This window comes from Saccopteryx leptura, chromosome 1 (genome assembly GCF_036850995.1).
Source record: "Saccopteryx leptura isolate mSacLep1 chromosome 1, mSacLep1_pri_phased_curated, whole genome shotgun sequence".
Classification (NCBI taxonomy): Eukaryota; Metazoa; Chordata; class Mammalia; order Chiroptera; family Emballonuridae; genus Saccopteryx; species Saccopteryx leptura.
In genome coordinates this window covers 385,528,335-385,544,297 of record NC_089503.1, presented here as the reverse complement: position 1 = coordinate 385,544,297, position 15,963 = coordinate 385,528,335, and the positions used below count along the sequence as shown (strand labels likewise).

The 15,963-nt window shown below is 59.0% G+C and overlaps 1 protein-coding gene across 1 annotated transcript in view; it reads right to left on the bottom strand.

The window, feature by feature from the left end:
• Positions 1-15,963, bottom strand: part of GRM4 (glutamate metabotropic receptor 4) — a 140,088-nt gene that overhangs the window by 110,324 nt on the left and 13,801 nt on the right. Inside the window, exon 2 of the mRNA XM_066359617.1 lies at positions 15,052-15,934. Within this exon, the coding sequence (XP_066215714.1) occupies positions 15,052-15,570 (519 nt within the window). The 5' untranslated portion in view covers positions 15,571-15,934. The remainder of the gene's footprint in view (positions 1-15,051; positions 15,935-15,963) is intronic.

Genomic DNA, 15,963 nt, shown 5'->3' with positions numbered 1-15,963 from the left:
CAGACCCCTGTGTCAGGCCCACCCAGCTTCCAGCTTCTGCGGGTCACCCCGAGCCCCAGCAGCCCCGGAGCAAACCTCCACCCAAAGAGCACGCCAGGTTCTCTCTCTCCACCAGGACTTGGGACTCACCATTCCATCCTGCCTGTTACGCCCTCTGCTGCCAGCCAGTGTGCCCCTCCATCTCGTTAATCATGTACTAACCACTGAATCTCAACTAGTTGTCCTCCTACAGGCAGCCTTCCATGATACCCCCACCTCCCAGGCTGGCGAAAGGGCCCCTCTTCTGCACTCTCAGGCTCCTCGTTCACCCCCATCAGAGCACTCGTCACACCGTCATGAAATTACTGCCCATTCAAACCCCAAATGTGGGGTCCTTGGCCCTCGTTTAGGAACATATTCCATGTTCCTAACGCATAGCATGGTCTGCACACAGCAGGGGTCTATGTTTGTAGAGCAAAACAGGGAATCTGAGCATGACGTCAAAGATGAGGTCAAGGCCCTGGCCAGTTGGCTCAGTGGTAGAGCGTCAGCCTGGCGTGCAGGAGTCCCGGGTTTGATTCCCGGCCAGGGCACACAGGAGAAGTGCCCATCTGCTTCTCCACCCCTCCCCCTCTCCTTCCTCTCTGTCTCTCTCTTCCCCTCCTGCAGCCGAGGCTCCATTGGAGCAAAGTTGGCCCGGGCACTGGGGATGGCTCCATGGCCTCTGCCTCAGGCGCTAGAGTGGCTCTGGTTGCAACAGAGCAACACCCCAGATGGGCAGAGCATCGCCCACTGGTGGGCATGCCGGGTGGATCCCAGTCGGGCTCATGCGAGAGTCTGTCTGACTGCCTCCCCGTTTCCAACTTCAGAAAATACAAAAAAAAAAAAAAAAAGATGAGGTCTAGGGGCACATCCTCCTGAGAACGCCGCCAGGACTGGGGCTGCAGCCACCCTGAGCAACCGCAGGCCCCAACGGCACCGCGCTGTACCCGCAGGGAGGTAAAGACCGGCCCCGACCAAAGCCTCGCTGTATCGTCACCTCCGTTTTCTGGATGAGGACATCCTAGCTCAGAGAGTCCCAGCAATTCACCCAAAGTCACACAGCGAGGGCAGAGATGGGAGGGGAACCTACAAATGCCCGGTCGCAGTAGCTGCCCAAGCTTGAAGAAACAAGACTCCACAGCCTGCGCAGTCTCCTCGGCAGGGGAGCAGGGTTTCAACAAGCCCGCGGGTTCCGGGGGCGGGGGCGGGGGCGGGGGCGGGGGTGGAAGAGGGGTGGGGGGGCGGGGGCGGGACAGGTGCGAGCCACGTGGCAGCCTCTGGGAAAGTCCCGGAGCTCATTCCTCCCCTGCTCTGCAGTCCGGCCCTGGGTGTGACCCAAAAGAAAGCCCCCAGGATCACAGGAGTGGGGCAAGGACGGTCACGCAGCAATTCCGAGAACTCGCCAAGGTGACCACACAGCAGGAACAGGGAACGCACAGGGCGCTGTCGCAGTCTGGGGGCGAAGAGCCGCAGGGCAGCGAGGGGAAGGGACAAAAACCACAAAGCAAAGGAACTGAGCAAGCCACACAGCACGCGCAGTTTCTGTCACGCTTAGAACGTGCACAACTACTACCTATAGAGATGGAGGTAGAGATACAGATGTTTAAGTGCACAGGAATTAAAGGGATTAATAACAACCCCTAAGGACAAGGGGTGGCTGCCTGAGGGGGGAGGAGAGAAGAGGGACCCAGAGGTTCGTGCAGGGCCTCTGGTTCTATCTGCAATGTCTTCTTAAAGTAAAAAAAAAAAATTTTTTTTCGAAGCAAAATTAGGGAAAAATAGGGCCCTGGCCAGTTGGCTCAGTGGTAGAGCATCGACCCAGCATGTGGAAGACTCGGGTTCGATTCCTGGTCAGGGCACACAGGAGAAGCACCATCTGCTTCTCCACCCCTCCCCCTCTCCTTTCTTTCTGTCTCTCTCTTCCCCTCCCGCAGCCAAAGCTCCATGGGAGCAAAGTTGGCCAAGGCACTGAGGATGGCTCCATGGCCTCTGCCTCAGGTGCTAGAATGGTTCAGGTTGCCAAGCAACAGAACAACAGCCCCAGATGGGCAGAGCATCACCCCGTAGGGGGATTGCAGGGTGAATCCCAGTTAGGGCGCATGCGGGAGTCTGTCTCTCTGCCTCCCCACTTCTCACTTAAGAAAAATAATTTTTTCTTAAAAATTGAAGAAAATATCAATATTTGACCAAGCTCAGTGGTGGTTTATTATATTATTCTCTACAATTTTTCATGTGCTTGAGTAGTTAGTTTGTTACTAAAGTCTATGAGAGAAGCCCGTCCCTGTCAGACCCTCATGGAAGATGCCATTCACCTTTAATGACATAAGAGGTGCGCTTGAGAAAGCTGTGTGCACCCCACTTCCCAAACGCCCCTCCCGTGCCCCAGACCCTGTCCTAAACCTCCCCATCACCTCTGATGGGGGGGGGGGGCGCTCTCCCACCCGGAATTTCCTCCCGAGGGTTAAGCTGTGCCCTCGTCCAGCTGCTCTGCCCGCCACCCCCCCCCCCACTGGAAGCTGAGCCGGAAGTGGGCGGCGGCTCTGGGCAGGGGTGAAGTGGGGGCGGGGACAAAGATCCCAGGCCCAGGGCCCTGACAGAGGCCAGTGCTGCCGGCGCCCCCCTCCCTGGGGCTGGGGAGCAGGGGCAGGGCCCCCTCTCTCCAGGCCGCAGCCCTGGAACCACAGGACCATTAGGCCTCTCTGCTGTGGCCCAGCCTGGGGGAGGTGCTCAGTGGGCTCCCTCCCCGCTGGTATTTCAGCTGTGATGAGTTTCAGATTCCCCCTTGGCCCCTGGGAACAGCTGGAGAGCAGACAGGGCCTCCAGCCTCCCCGAAGCCTGTCCGATTCCATCCTCACGGGACCGGGGGCGAGCCTGGGCCCTCACTGTGCCCACCCGGCATGCAGGGGGCATGAACCTGTGCTGAGTGGCTGCACACCTCCCGGGTCGCCCTCGGGCACATCTCAGCTGACCGCAGGGAGACCTGAGGCCTGGGGAGGACTCAGGTCCATGAATGAGAGATTTAAGAGAGGAGACAGGGAGGAGGGCCCAGCCCCTTCCCTCACACACGAGCAAACATCAGAACCACCGCAGTTTCTTGCGCACCTACTATGCACTAGGCCCTGGGCTGGTTACTTCACGTCGTCCCATTTCATACAACCACCTCACCCGCTTTACAGGTCTGCCAGCTGGGCTCCGGAAGGCTATGCGAGCTACCCAAGGTCACCGAGTCAGCAGGTGGCAGAGCACAGAACTCCCCTTCCGGAAGCAAGTTCATGTTTGGTGATGGGCCCGGTCCCCCCACAGCCCTGGGGGGTCTGCGGAAGCAGCCCTCGTCCTCCCACTGCGGGGGGCAGGGGGTGCCAAGCAGAGCCCAGAGCCACAGCAAGACTTTCCCACGGTCTGGTCACACTCTTGGGAGAAATGTCCGGGGCTGTGCCAGGGTCAGCCTGAGTCAGGGGAGGGAGGCCTGGGCGGGGGGAGGGGAGGGGCGTGTCCACTAGGAGGGGGTGCTCAGTTAATGAGACACCCACGGCTGTGGTGAGGTGTGAGGCAGGCAGGTGGCCAGAGTGGGCGCAAGGCTGGGGCACCCGGCCTGGAACAGGGAGGCTCGCCAGCTGCTGCTACCATCTGGCCTTAACCTGGGTGCTGGGGACGAGAGTCGGAGTCCCCACATCACCCAGGGAGTCTGAAAGGGACCAGAAGGAAGAGAGAGGTGTGGTAGGGCAGGAGAGGAAAACAGAGAAAGCCACAGAGCCAGACAGAACGGGACAGAGGCGGAGGGGACAGACGCAGAGGGGACAGACGCACGGAGGAAGGGACAGACGCACAGAGGAAGCGACAGACGCACAGAGGGACAGACGCACGGAGGAAGGGACAGACGCACAGAGGAAGCGACAGACGCACAGAGGTGGAGGGGACAGACGCACAGAGGGACAGACGCACGGAGGAAGGGACAGACGCACAGAGGAAGGGACAGACGCACAGAGGTGGAGGGGACAGACGCACAGAGGAAGGGACAGACGCACAGAGGTGGAGGGGACAGACGCACAGAGGAAGGGACAGACGCACAGAGGTGGAGGGGACAGACGGGACAGAGGCGGAGGGGACAGACGCACAGAGGAGGGGACAGACGCACAGAGGAAGCGACAGACGCACAGAGGGACAGACGCACGGAGGAAGGGACAGACGCACAGAGGAAGGGACAGACGCACAGAGGTGGAGGGGACAGACGCACAGAGGAAGGGACAGACGCACAGAGGAAGGGACAGACGCACAGAGGTGGAGGAGACAGACGCACAGAGGAGGGGACAGAAGCACAGAGGAAGCGTCAGACGGAGGGTGTCCCCGCTCCCGTCCCCACATAGAGCTCGGGACTCCCCAGGAAAGCCCCAGATCCCGGAGTGGAGGCCGAGCCTGCGTCTCCTCGCCTCACCCAGCCCAGGCCCCCGGGCACATGGCCAGCGTAAAGGTCAATTGGAATATAAAGTAGAATTTGCCTTCTTTTCATTTCCACTGTGTCTGGGTCATTTAAAAAATGCTAGTTTAGCCCTGGCCGGTTGGCTCAGCGGTAGAGCGTCGGCCTAGCGTGCGGAGGACCCGGGTTCGATTCCCGGCCAGGGCACACAGGAGAAGCGCCCATTTGCTTCTCCACCCCTCCGCCGCGCTTTCCCTCTCTGTCTCTCTCTTCCCCTCCCGCAGCCGAGGCTCCATTGGAGCAAAGATGGCCCGGGCGCTGGGGATGGCTCTGTGGCCTCTGCCCCAGGCGCTAGAGTGGCTCTGGTCGCAACATGGCGACGCCCAGGATGGGCAGAGCATCGCCCCCCTGGTGGGCAGAGCGTCGCCCCTGGTGGGCGTGCTGGGTGGATCCCGGTCGGGCGCATGCGGGAGTCTGTCTGACTGTCTCTCCCTGTTTCCAGCTTCAGAAAAAAATGAAAAAAAAAAAAAAAAAAAATGCTAGTTTAAAATAAATTGGGAGGAAACTGAAAAGCACACAGTTCATCTGGGCTGGGCTGGGCAGGGGGAGGTATGTGAGGTTAACCCTTCAGACGGTGTGAGCCCACCACTGCTGCAGACGCAGCTCGCTCGGACTCCGGATTTGTCCATCTGTCTGTCTGTCTGTCTTCGGGTCAGGCGCTGGCGCTGGAGGACTGACAGGAGAGATGCAGCCCGATCGCGCCCTCGACATGGCCGTGCACTACTGGGAGACCCGCGAGCGCCCAGGTGTCCCCGGGGGGTTTGTGCCTGTGGAGGGCGGGAGAGCCTCGGAGGTTGAGTCAGGGTTGAAGGAGGAGTCCGACTCTGCCCATCAGACATCAAGAAAGGCATTCCATGACCCGTGGTGGCACAGCGCAGTGGATAAAGCGTCAACCTGGAATGCTGAGGTCGCCGGTTCGAAACCCTGGGCTTGCCTGGTCAAGGCACATGCGAGAAGCAGCTATATGAATTGATGCTTCTTGCTCCTCCCCCCTTCTCTCTCTCTCTAGAATCAATAAATAAAATCTTTTAGGAAAAAAAGGGAGAAAGAAAGAAAGAAAGAAAGAAAGAAAGAAAGAAAGAAAGAAAGAAAGAAAGAAAGAAAAAGAGGGGAGGGGAGGGGAGGGGAGGGGAGGGGAGGGGAGGGGAGGGGAGGGGAGGGGAGGGGAGGGAAAAAAAGCAAGGCATTCCAGAGGAGGATGTGGCCCGGCCCAGGCACGGAGCAGACGGACGCAGGTTTGGGAAAGCACAAAGCACAATCAAGGCACAGGCAGCACAGAGACCACTGGTGGCCGTGGCTGTACCATGGCCTGCCTGACACTGGGCAGTAAGCTTGGGACTCCCCCTGCAGGAAGGCCACTGGCAAGAGTGAGGTCTGCGCCCACCTAACCCAATGCCCTCATCTCACGAGGAGCACAGCCAATCCAGCCAGGGTCACACAGGAAGCAGGCCGCACAGCCGGGCCCAGAGAGCAAGCTGTGGGAGGCTTCTGGTAGGGGGGTCCACAGCCCTCCCCCAAGGAGGAAGCTGGAGACTTCCCCCACCATCCCCCACACCCAACAATGTGAGGGTCGGGAGGACCCCAGGACCATCACATAGGGGGCCTTGGAGGAACTCACCAGCGTCATCCCTTTGCCAAAACCCAGAGAGCTGCCCTCCACACGGCGGAGCTTCCTACCTGCATGGCTCGGACCACACCGCTGCCCCGTGGAGCCCCTTGGACGTTCCGGACCCTGCTGTATGCCCTCCTCACTGCCAGCTCCCGTGATACCACGCCTGAAAGGCAGGTGTGACTCTAGCCATCGTACAGAGCGCGGTCCAGAAAAGGCTGAGTGATCTGGGACCTGAGCTACCTACCGCGTGGCTACCCACAAACCCGGGGCTCTGGGCTGCCCACCCTGAGCTGGCACCCAGCCGAGAGCCACAGTCTCCGTGCCAGGCCATGCCCCGGGCCCTTTCCACGCAGTCCTCATCTGATCCTCACAAAGCCCTACGAGGTGCGTGCTGCAGGGCTCTCTGTTTTACAGACAAGGAGACTAAGGCACAGGGCGGTGCCTCCCAGGTCATAAAAGGCAGAGCAGAGGGAGGAACCCAGGCCATGCGGGCCCAGCGCCCACACTCTAACCACTGCCCTCAGAGCTCCGTGTCTGGCTGGCCCTGCCTCACGGCCGTCTCCAGCACCCAACGCTGTCCATCCATCCTCAGCAGGGAAGTAAAGGGAGAGGAGCTGGAACAGCCACGGTGGGGGGCGGCCAGCGGGGTGGGAGCCAAGGGGGAGGGCACGCCTCTCACACAGGCTCTGTCCTGGTGTCTTCTCGACCACCACCTCTGTGGCTTCACAAGGACCGCCAGGGTCCACCTGCCTCCTTTACAGGTGAGCAAACTAAAGTCCTGAGAGGCCCAGGGACTTGCCCAAGATCACCAGAACCCTGTGACCCTCCTCCCACAACACCCTTCGCAGTAAGAAGGAGCAGGATGGGGGGGTTGGAAGCCCTCTCTTCTCCCTGCTTGCAGAGCTGTCTGGGTCCCCTTCCTCTTGAGCTCCAGAGTCAAATCAACAATCAAACAAGGTCCTGCCCCAGGGCCTTTGCACTCGCTGTTCCATCTGGAAGACTCTTTCTCCAGATATCCGTAGGGCAACCCCCTTTGCCGTACTCAGGTTGATTAACAAATGTCCTCTTCTAAAAGTCCACCCCTAACCATCTAATCGGCACCCCGGCCCCCAGGGCTCTCCGGCCACTTCTGTGCTTTGTTCGGCAGGGACCTGCTCCCCCTTGACATCACACGTTTATATGTTTTACCTGTTCGTTGCCTGCCTTCCCCTTCAAACGTGGAAGACACCAGGGCAAGGTCTCCATCTGTTCTGTTTCCTGCTTTATAAAGGTGCTGACAGTGGTGTTTTTCCTCCTGATTTGCACACAAGTATCACCCAGGACCCACCTCAGACCAATTAAACCTGAATTCTGGGGTGGGGCTCAGCACCAGGATTTTTAAAACTCTGTGGTTGATTCCAACATGCAGCCACATGGAGAACTACTGCTCCAGCAAGGAAAGGCCCAGGGATGCTCGACTCAGATTCAGTGGGTGAGTGGGTGGGTGGGTGAGTAGGTGGGTGGGTGGATGGATGGATGGATGGATGGAGGAATGGGTCAGGGGATGGGGGGTGGAGAGATAGGTAGAAGGATGGAGGGATGGAGGGATAGAGAAATGGATGGAGGGATGGATGGATGATGGATGGATGGATTTTTACAGATGGGCAAACCGAGCCCCAGACAGGAAAGTGAGACCAGAAGCCACCTTTATGAACTTGAGCCTCCGCAGGCCCAGCCCCACCTCAGTCCCTCCTCAGTGTCACACATCTGCCCAGGGGCCTGTCAACTCCAACCTGGTCTCTAGGAGCCCACCAGGCCCCCCTCCGGGCCAAGAAACGGCCCCCAACGGCCTCTGCTCCCTTCTTTTAATTCCGCAACAATGAACCCGCTGGCCAGTGGGTCGCCAGAGCTGACTGACCCCCTCCTGCTTCCACTGCCACACGGCCAGAACCAGGGAGGCTCTGCCGCCCAGGGTGCGCCTCAAAGGAAGGGGGCTTGAGAGGCCTGCCTGCCTGCTGGGGGGTGCGCTCCCCGGGGAAGCCAGGTGGGGCAGGAATACTGGGGTACTGAGGGGAACTCGGAGCACCTGGTCCAGAGGCCAGCAGAGCCTCCCAGCAGGTGTCCAGATACAGACCCAGCCCCAGGCCTCATCCTCTGCTGGAGCGCCTGGTCCAGAGGCCAGCAGAGCCTCCCAGCAGGTGTCCAGATACAGACCCAGCCCCAGGCCTCATCCTCTGCTGGAGCGCCTGGTCCAGAGGCCAGCAGAGCCTCCCAGCAGGTGTCCAGATACAGACCCAGCCCCAGGCCTCATCCTCTGCTGAGGTCCAGGAACGGAATGCTCCCCGGATGGCGGTGACGAAGTCCCGGGCTCCAGAGCCACAGGAGCTATGCTGCTTCTACCCCAGCAGCCGTGGCCACGCAGACAGGAGAACCGGCAAGGAGCAGTCTGGGGGCTCCAGTCCCCTGGGGCTGCTCCCCAGGACCACGAGCCCCTCCCCCACCTCCCTCTCCTCTCTGTTCAGCCCAGGCCTGCCCCTGGCTCTTGAGGCCCCTTTCCCAAACTCCTGTCAAAGAAAGACCTGGGCTTAGGGGGAAAGAGTCATTGCAAAATTGGGGGGGGGGGGCGAGGGCTGTGTGGACTTCTTACGGGAGAGCGGCTCCCCACAGCCACCCCCGTCCATCAGCCCTCCCGTGGCTTCCTCCCCCCTTGCTAGCCCAGCACCTCAGGCCACTGTAAAGTATACTTGAAACAAAGGCCACTCTTAGCTCCTTGGCCGTGCAAAGCCAGGCCACTGGCTGGAGAAAACACTGACAGCAAACAGAAAACAAATACGAACCTGACCATTAAAAACTGGGGGGGGGGGGCAGGTCTCTGAAGAAGGTCCATTTACGCTTAGGGTTATATATAAGAAGGATCTGGCCCCAAAGAGTGGGAGAGAACATTCCAGACAGAGGGGACAGCAGGTACAGAGGCCTGGGGTGGAAAAAAAAGAGTATGGTGTCTTCAAACGACACCAAGGAAACAGTAATGACTGGTGTGACAGGCACCCAGAAGAGACAAGAGATGTGGTCCGTCGGGGTCTCCGGGGAGCACAGGGCCTCTCACACAGGGACAGAGTTTGAGAGCTTGCATTTTAATCCAAGAGCCACGGGAAGTCCGTAAAAAGTTAAGCAGATTAGAAGTGGGTTTTAGAAGGCTCGCACAGGCCACCGGGCGCAGGTGTGGCTGGCTGTGGAGGCCCATCCGGAGAGAGACGTTGTCTGCAGCGGCCTGGGTGAGACCCGTGCGGGAGGCGAGGGGTGCTGCCACCAGGCTGCATCCTGAAGGGGGAGGCTGCAGGGTCTACTGACCATACAGAGAGGGCGGGGCCTGGGTGAGACCCGTGCGGGAGGCGAGGGGTGCTCGCCACCAGGCTGCATCCTGAAGGGGGAGGCTGCAGGGTCTACTGACCATACAGAGAGGGTGGGCCCGGGGCGCTGGGAGGACGGAGCTGCCTTCAGGGTAGGTGGCCAGGTTGCAGAAGAGCAACTGGGCTCTCGGTTGTGTGGGGACAGTGCTTTGAAGACACACAAAGCCCACAATCTCAACAGAACACCTGGTCCCCCAGGAGCTCAGGGTTAGGCACTGAGAAGCAGAGGAGCCAAGCACCAGGCAGGCAGCTTTCTCTAGAAGCAGCCACGAACCTTGACGGCACCCACAGTCCCACGCAGCACAGACTTCTCCTGGGAAGCTGGGGCACCTGCTCCCCCACACATACTGCCTAGTATCCTCCTCCATCATCTCTCCTGCCCGCCCCTTCACGCCCTCCCTCCCCCACTCCTGCCCATCCCCACTGTTGTGACAGCGAGAAAACTCTCCTTATCCGAAAGTTAGGTTGGCCGCTCCATCTCAACACTGCGGGGAGACACCAGAGACCAGCAGATGGCCAGGTCCCTCCAGGACCAGCCTCAAAGGTCACCGGCTGTCACTGCCCACTGGCTCCAGCCTCTTCCGCATGGACAAGTCTCTCGTGCTGACTTCAGGCCCAGCCACAAGCTGTGCAGTGACATTTCCTGCAGGCTGACTGTGTGCCAGGCACTGTGCTAGGCCATTTGTGGACAGTAACTGTTAACTCCTCCACCTGGTCTAAGAGAGCGTTCGTCATCCTCATTTTACAAATGAGGAAACTGAGGCACGAACAGGATAAACAATTTGCCCGCCCGGCTCCAGCGTCCAAATTCTTGGCCACACACTGTGCAGTCTCCGCTTCTTCGAGCCTCGGGCTTTCTCTCCCCTGTAAAACGAACAAGGGACTCAGGGAAATGACTTCTGGGTCCTCTGTGCTCTGACAGCCCCGGGGTGTGACAAGTGCTCCCTTCCAGGGCACTCAATGTGTTCTTTCTGCCCCCAACAACGGTTGCTCTCAGGACAAGATCTTATTGGCCCATTCACACTGTGGTGTACATCAGTGTATTTAAACTGCTGGCTGGTCCACGGACCGGTTGCCAGGAATTTCATGCCGATCCGTGAAAGAGTTCATCATCCAATGTGGGTATGAAGATTATAGACCCAATGATCTTAGTTGAATTCACTTATGCTTAGGGTGATTTCTGCCATGATGGTCCCCAAAATAATTCTCCTATTTTCACTCGTGTAAATGTCTGATCTAGTGAGCAGACATGGGGAGGTAACTGGCAGAGCAGAGATTCAAACCCAGGCCTGACTGGCTCTGGAGCCCGGGCCGGCCCCACAACATAGCACGGTGCAGGCCGCAGTCTCTGGGCTTATCAACCAGCACCCCCGTCGGCAGTCCGTCTCCTGGGAGAAGGGAGCCAACGTGAGGATGGCAGGGTGGATTAGGAGCAGGGACGTAGCTGTCAGACCCATGACTTCCCGAAGTCAGGGCCTCCGAGCCTCCGTGAAGGCCTGGGATGGAGTCCTACTTGCAACCCTGTTTATTTGGCCAGCCAGGCAGTCCGGAAGGTGTCAGGAGTCGGAGCTGGGGACTTTTGACTTCCAGCCTTGGCCCTGTCACCTACTCAGGGCTGTTTCCACATCTGCAGAACAGGGAGCCGGCCCCTTTCAGCTCTGCCCCTCGTAAGCTTTGTTCACACCCTTACCCTGACGGCTCCCCATAAACACTCTCTTATGCAGAAAGCCGCCCCCAAAGCCAGAGCCCTCTCTCAGCTGTGCACAGGAAATCCACCCCTGGGCGGAAGGAGAGCTATAATCATAGCCTCTGGTAGAAGTTTCCAGCAGGCTCTGCTAATGGCCTTGGCAGGAACAGGAACGGGAGCAGGGCTGGCCCCCCCATGGTGCCCTTTGAAATAGACACCTGACCTGGCAGCTCCCCAGGGCCCCTCAAGGTGCCCCGCCCTCACCTTCTCCTGCCCAAACTCCTGCTCCCGACCTCCCTCCCCAAAGTTCAATCTTTTTGCCTCTGTAAATGGCTTTTAAGTTTCTCGCCCAGCCTCTCATTTCTACCAGTTTAATTATTTAGGAGCCTTCTTGTTGCCAGCCTGGGACATTAACACTGCTAAAAGGGAACCACAGAAAGCAGACTACAGCAGGAGGGCAGACTACAGCCTGAGTGCAGACTACAGCCTGAGTGCAGACTACAGCTAGAATGCAGACTACAGCCTGAGTGCAGACTACAGCTGGAGGGTAGGCTACAGCTAGAACACAGACTACAGCTGGAGTGCAGACTACAGCCGGAGTGCAGGCTACAGCTGGAGGGCAGGCTACAGCTAGAACGCAGACTACAGCCGGAGTGCAAACTACAGCCGGAGTGCAGGCTACAGCAGGCTATAACCAGAATGCAGACTACAGCCAGAATGCAGACTATAGCTGGAACGCAGACAACAGCCAGAGTGCAGACTACAGCTAGAGGGCAGACTATAGCCGGAGTGCAGACTACAGCTGGAGGGCAGGCTACAGCTAGAATGCAGACTACAGCCGGAGTGCAGTCTACAGCAGGCTACAACCAGAATGCAGACTACAGCCGGAACGCAGACTACAGCCGGAACGCAGACAACAGCTGGAGGGCAGACTACAGCTGGAGGGCAAACGACAGCCAGAGTGTAGACTACAGCCTGAGTGCAGACTACAGCTGGAGGGCAGACTACAACTAGAACGCAGACTATAGCCAGAGTGTAGACTACAGCCTGAGTGCAGACTACAGCTGGAGGGCAGACTACAGCCGGAGTGCAGGCTACAGCTGGAGGGCAGACTACAGCCGGAGTGCAGGATATAGCCAGAGCACAGACTACAGCCGGAGTGCAGGATACAGCCAGAGCACAGACTACAGCCGGAGTGCAGGATATAGCCAGAGCACAGACTACAGCCGGAGTGCAGGATATAGCCAGAGTGCAGACTACAGCTGGAGTGCAGGCTACAGCAGGCTACAACCAGAATGCAGACTACATTTGGAATGCAGACTACTGCCGGAACGCAGACTACAGTTGGAGGGCAGGCTACAGCCAGAGTGCAAACAACAACCGCTGGTCTCCCTATGGTTCTTTCTTCATCTCCCCCTCTGCCCTTCCCTTTCCTTTCCCACCTGTCCCTTCTGTCCCCCCATTTCTTCTCTTCTCTGTACAGCCTGGGGGACTCCTGGAATCTGAGGAGGCACAAACTGAAGTCCAGCATGATCTCTGTGACCAGATGGGCAGAGGAAAAGCAACACCTGTGAGCCCCTGGTTTATAAGACACTTTGACCCCAGGCTCTCTCGACCAAGACCTTCGCGATCCTGGGAACGGTTAGCATTGAAGTCACAGCCCACCCCGTGTGAGACACTGAGCCCCTCGTCCCAAAATAGACATGTTTTCAAGAACACACTGGAAAGCCTAATGCTGACAGTGACCTTTCTTACAGCCTTTGCCACATGTTAAGTGACACCTCTCAGCTCCCTTAATCTTTTCCGCCTCCCTCTAATGTGGGCACTGGCTCCCCTCTGGAAGATGGTGGGAAGGGATCCTCATCAATATCACAGACCCAAGAACCCAAACAGGTTATTTAACCATCTTTCTGCAGATGGAAGTTTAACAAAAAGCTGAGATAAGGAAGCTGCAGCAGCCCCACCCAAGCCCTGGCCTTCTCAGAGGGTGGGGGTCTGTGCCCCACCCCGACAGGCTGACAAGGAGTCTAGGGATTGTCCCCCCTGCTGGCAGGCCCAATTCTCCTCACCGCCAAGGCAGGCTGAACCGACGACTCAGGTAGCTCAAGCCATCACTGGGCCCTGGTGGCTGGGACAGCCCTGCCCTGCCCCCACCTCCTCTGGGTCTCCAAGCCTCGCTGCAAAATCGGGCAGGTGGAAGGGCTGGACCAGGCTACCATTCCCAGACCATCCCACTGAGAAATGGCCCCCGAGCAACAGCGCCCCAGGGACTGTTCAGATTGTCCTCCACGGGCAGAGACTCCCTCCAGTCTCCTGCTTCCTTCCTCTGTTTTACGTTCTTCCTAATGCGTCCATTTGTTCTCAAATTAAAGTAGCGTTTCCATCTAGATCATCGAGTAAAACCAACGCTGCAGGAGGAAGGCACAGAGACCAGAACCACATGGCACACGTGGCCGACACGGCCCGCAGCACAGTTCTGACCCCACCCACCCCACGCAGTGCCAGGACAAGTCCAGCCCCCTCTCTCTCCCACCACCAGCCCCCATCCCCAGCACAGGGGCCCTCCGTGCCATCCGTGCCCACCTCTGCCCAGCCCCCACACAGTAGGAACTGTGGCGGGGTGCAGGGTGGGATTGGCCACATGGGTTCCAGAAAGGGTCCAGGCGAGAGGGCTCTAGGCTCAGCGCTTCCCACCCTGCATGGGGCCAACAGTCTCTCAAATCTCATGCCTGAGGCCAGAGACCCTGAGAGAAGGGGCCCAACCAGAGGCTGAGACTACTAACACCAGGGTGAAGGAAGAACCCAATGGCGTCCTCTGTGCCCCCTTCCTCCTCACCCCCTTCTCTCTCTCACACACGCACAGGCACGCACGCATGCACATGCACACACACAGCAACACGGAGCAAAGAGGAGGCTCCGAGAGAGAGGAGCAGGCACATAATTATGGGGAAAATGCTTGTAATGTTTTTTCTCTCTACCCTGTAGCTTTCAGTAGCTTTAGCAGCTTAGCGAAGCACTTGGCTCCAATTGAATTGCAAATCAGCAGCTCCTGCCCCAGGAAGAGAGGAAGGGAGGCGGCAGGGAGGGGGGCAGGGAGGGATTCCAGAAGGAAAAGGGAGAAAGGTGTGCAAGGAGACAGGCAGAGGAAGGAAATGAGGGAGGGAGACTTGGTTCCGGGCCAAGGGCACCAGAACCGGGACCGCCTGCTCACCCCAGGCCCTTTTCCGTCCTCATCTCCATTCTCCGTGCGCTCCGCGGCCCCAGCACCCATAGAAAAAAAATCAGGACACCTTTTTCTAACCACGATCTTGGAGTGGATCAAGGAAGGCCACGTGGGGCTCTCGCGGTGACCCAGAAGAAAAACGTAATCTTTCTTGGGAGTGGCAATTATTTGAAAACAATGTCAAAACAAAAGTCTTAGCTTTCCCCTGGAAGCATTCATACTGCCATTCTGTCTATCATGTCATCTGTCTCCCTTGCTATCCGTCTGTCTTTCCCTGTGCAGGTCTGCATATCTCCTCCTCCTCCTCCCTGCTGCTGTTCCCAGCCCTTCCCTTTCCGCTCCTGGTTCAGAATTCCCCCGCGAAGGAGCAGAATTCATTGATCCAGGAGCCGCCCGCGGCAGGTGCCGCTTCAGCACCATGGTCAGCGCCACCCAGCTGGGTCCCGCCCCGACGGCTCCGCTCCGCCGGGCCCGCGCTCTGCATAGGACAGGCCCCAGATTCTCACAACGCCACTCCCAGGAAACTCTCCGGATGTGAGGAAGAGCCGGAGGAGGAAGGAGCCCCGGCCAGGCCTGGCACCCTGGTGGGGGAAGACCACCTCCGGGACCAACCGGCAGGCAGGCAGGCAGGCTGGCGCCACTCACCTTGAAGAGACGGAGGATGTTGGCCACCATGATGGAGACCGAGCTTCCTGAAGCACCGATGACGCCCACCACGCGCTCGGGTTTGGTGATGATGGGCGGGCCACCGCTGCCGCAGCGGACCTCCGTGCCGTCCTTCTCGATGAGCGCCTGCACAAAGGTCAGCGACTGCTCGAGGGCGTGGGTGTCCCTCGAGCAGGTGTCCAGAATGCGGGCGCCCAGCGTGATGTTGGGCAGCAGGTCCGGGTCGTTGTTGATGCGGTCCAGGGCAAAGAGCATGGCCTCCAGACGGTGGACGCCCTTCTCCTTCTTCAGCTCTCCACAGGCCTTGCCCTCCGAGCCCCGGCCGTGCACCGGGAACAGGCCGCCCAGCGTGATGTCCCCATCTATGCGGATGGAATTCATGTGGGGGTGGCCCTTGGGCTTCCCCAGCGAGGAAGGCACCCAAGGGCCAGCAAGGCCGAGGAGCAGGCAGAAGGGTAGCCGGGCCCACCACCAGCCCCAGCCTCTCTTCCCAGGCATCTCGGAAACGCCTAGAGATCCATGGAGGGGGGGGGGGGGGTCTCACGCCTAGCCCTGGCAGGCCCCTGGCCCCACGGCCTGGGGGAGCATGGGCAAAGCAGCCCCCACAAGTCTCTCCAGGGCAGCTTCAGCGGCGGGGTAGCTGAGTTCTGCCAACGGACCAGACCATGCTGGTGCGCCTCGCCACTCGGGCAGTGCTCAGACGCCGGCACAGGCCATGCCCACAGACGGCAGAGCACTGGTCTTGGTCCCCGCGTCCTGCAGGCCTGCTCTTGGCAGATGACTGGGAAAGGAGGACCGTGCTCCTAGCTTGGCATCTCTTGTCCTCAAAGAGAAAACAGGTCCAGTGCTTCCTCCTACCAACCTTAGAAGGGAGGGAGGGAGGGAGGGAGA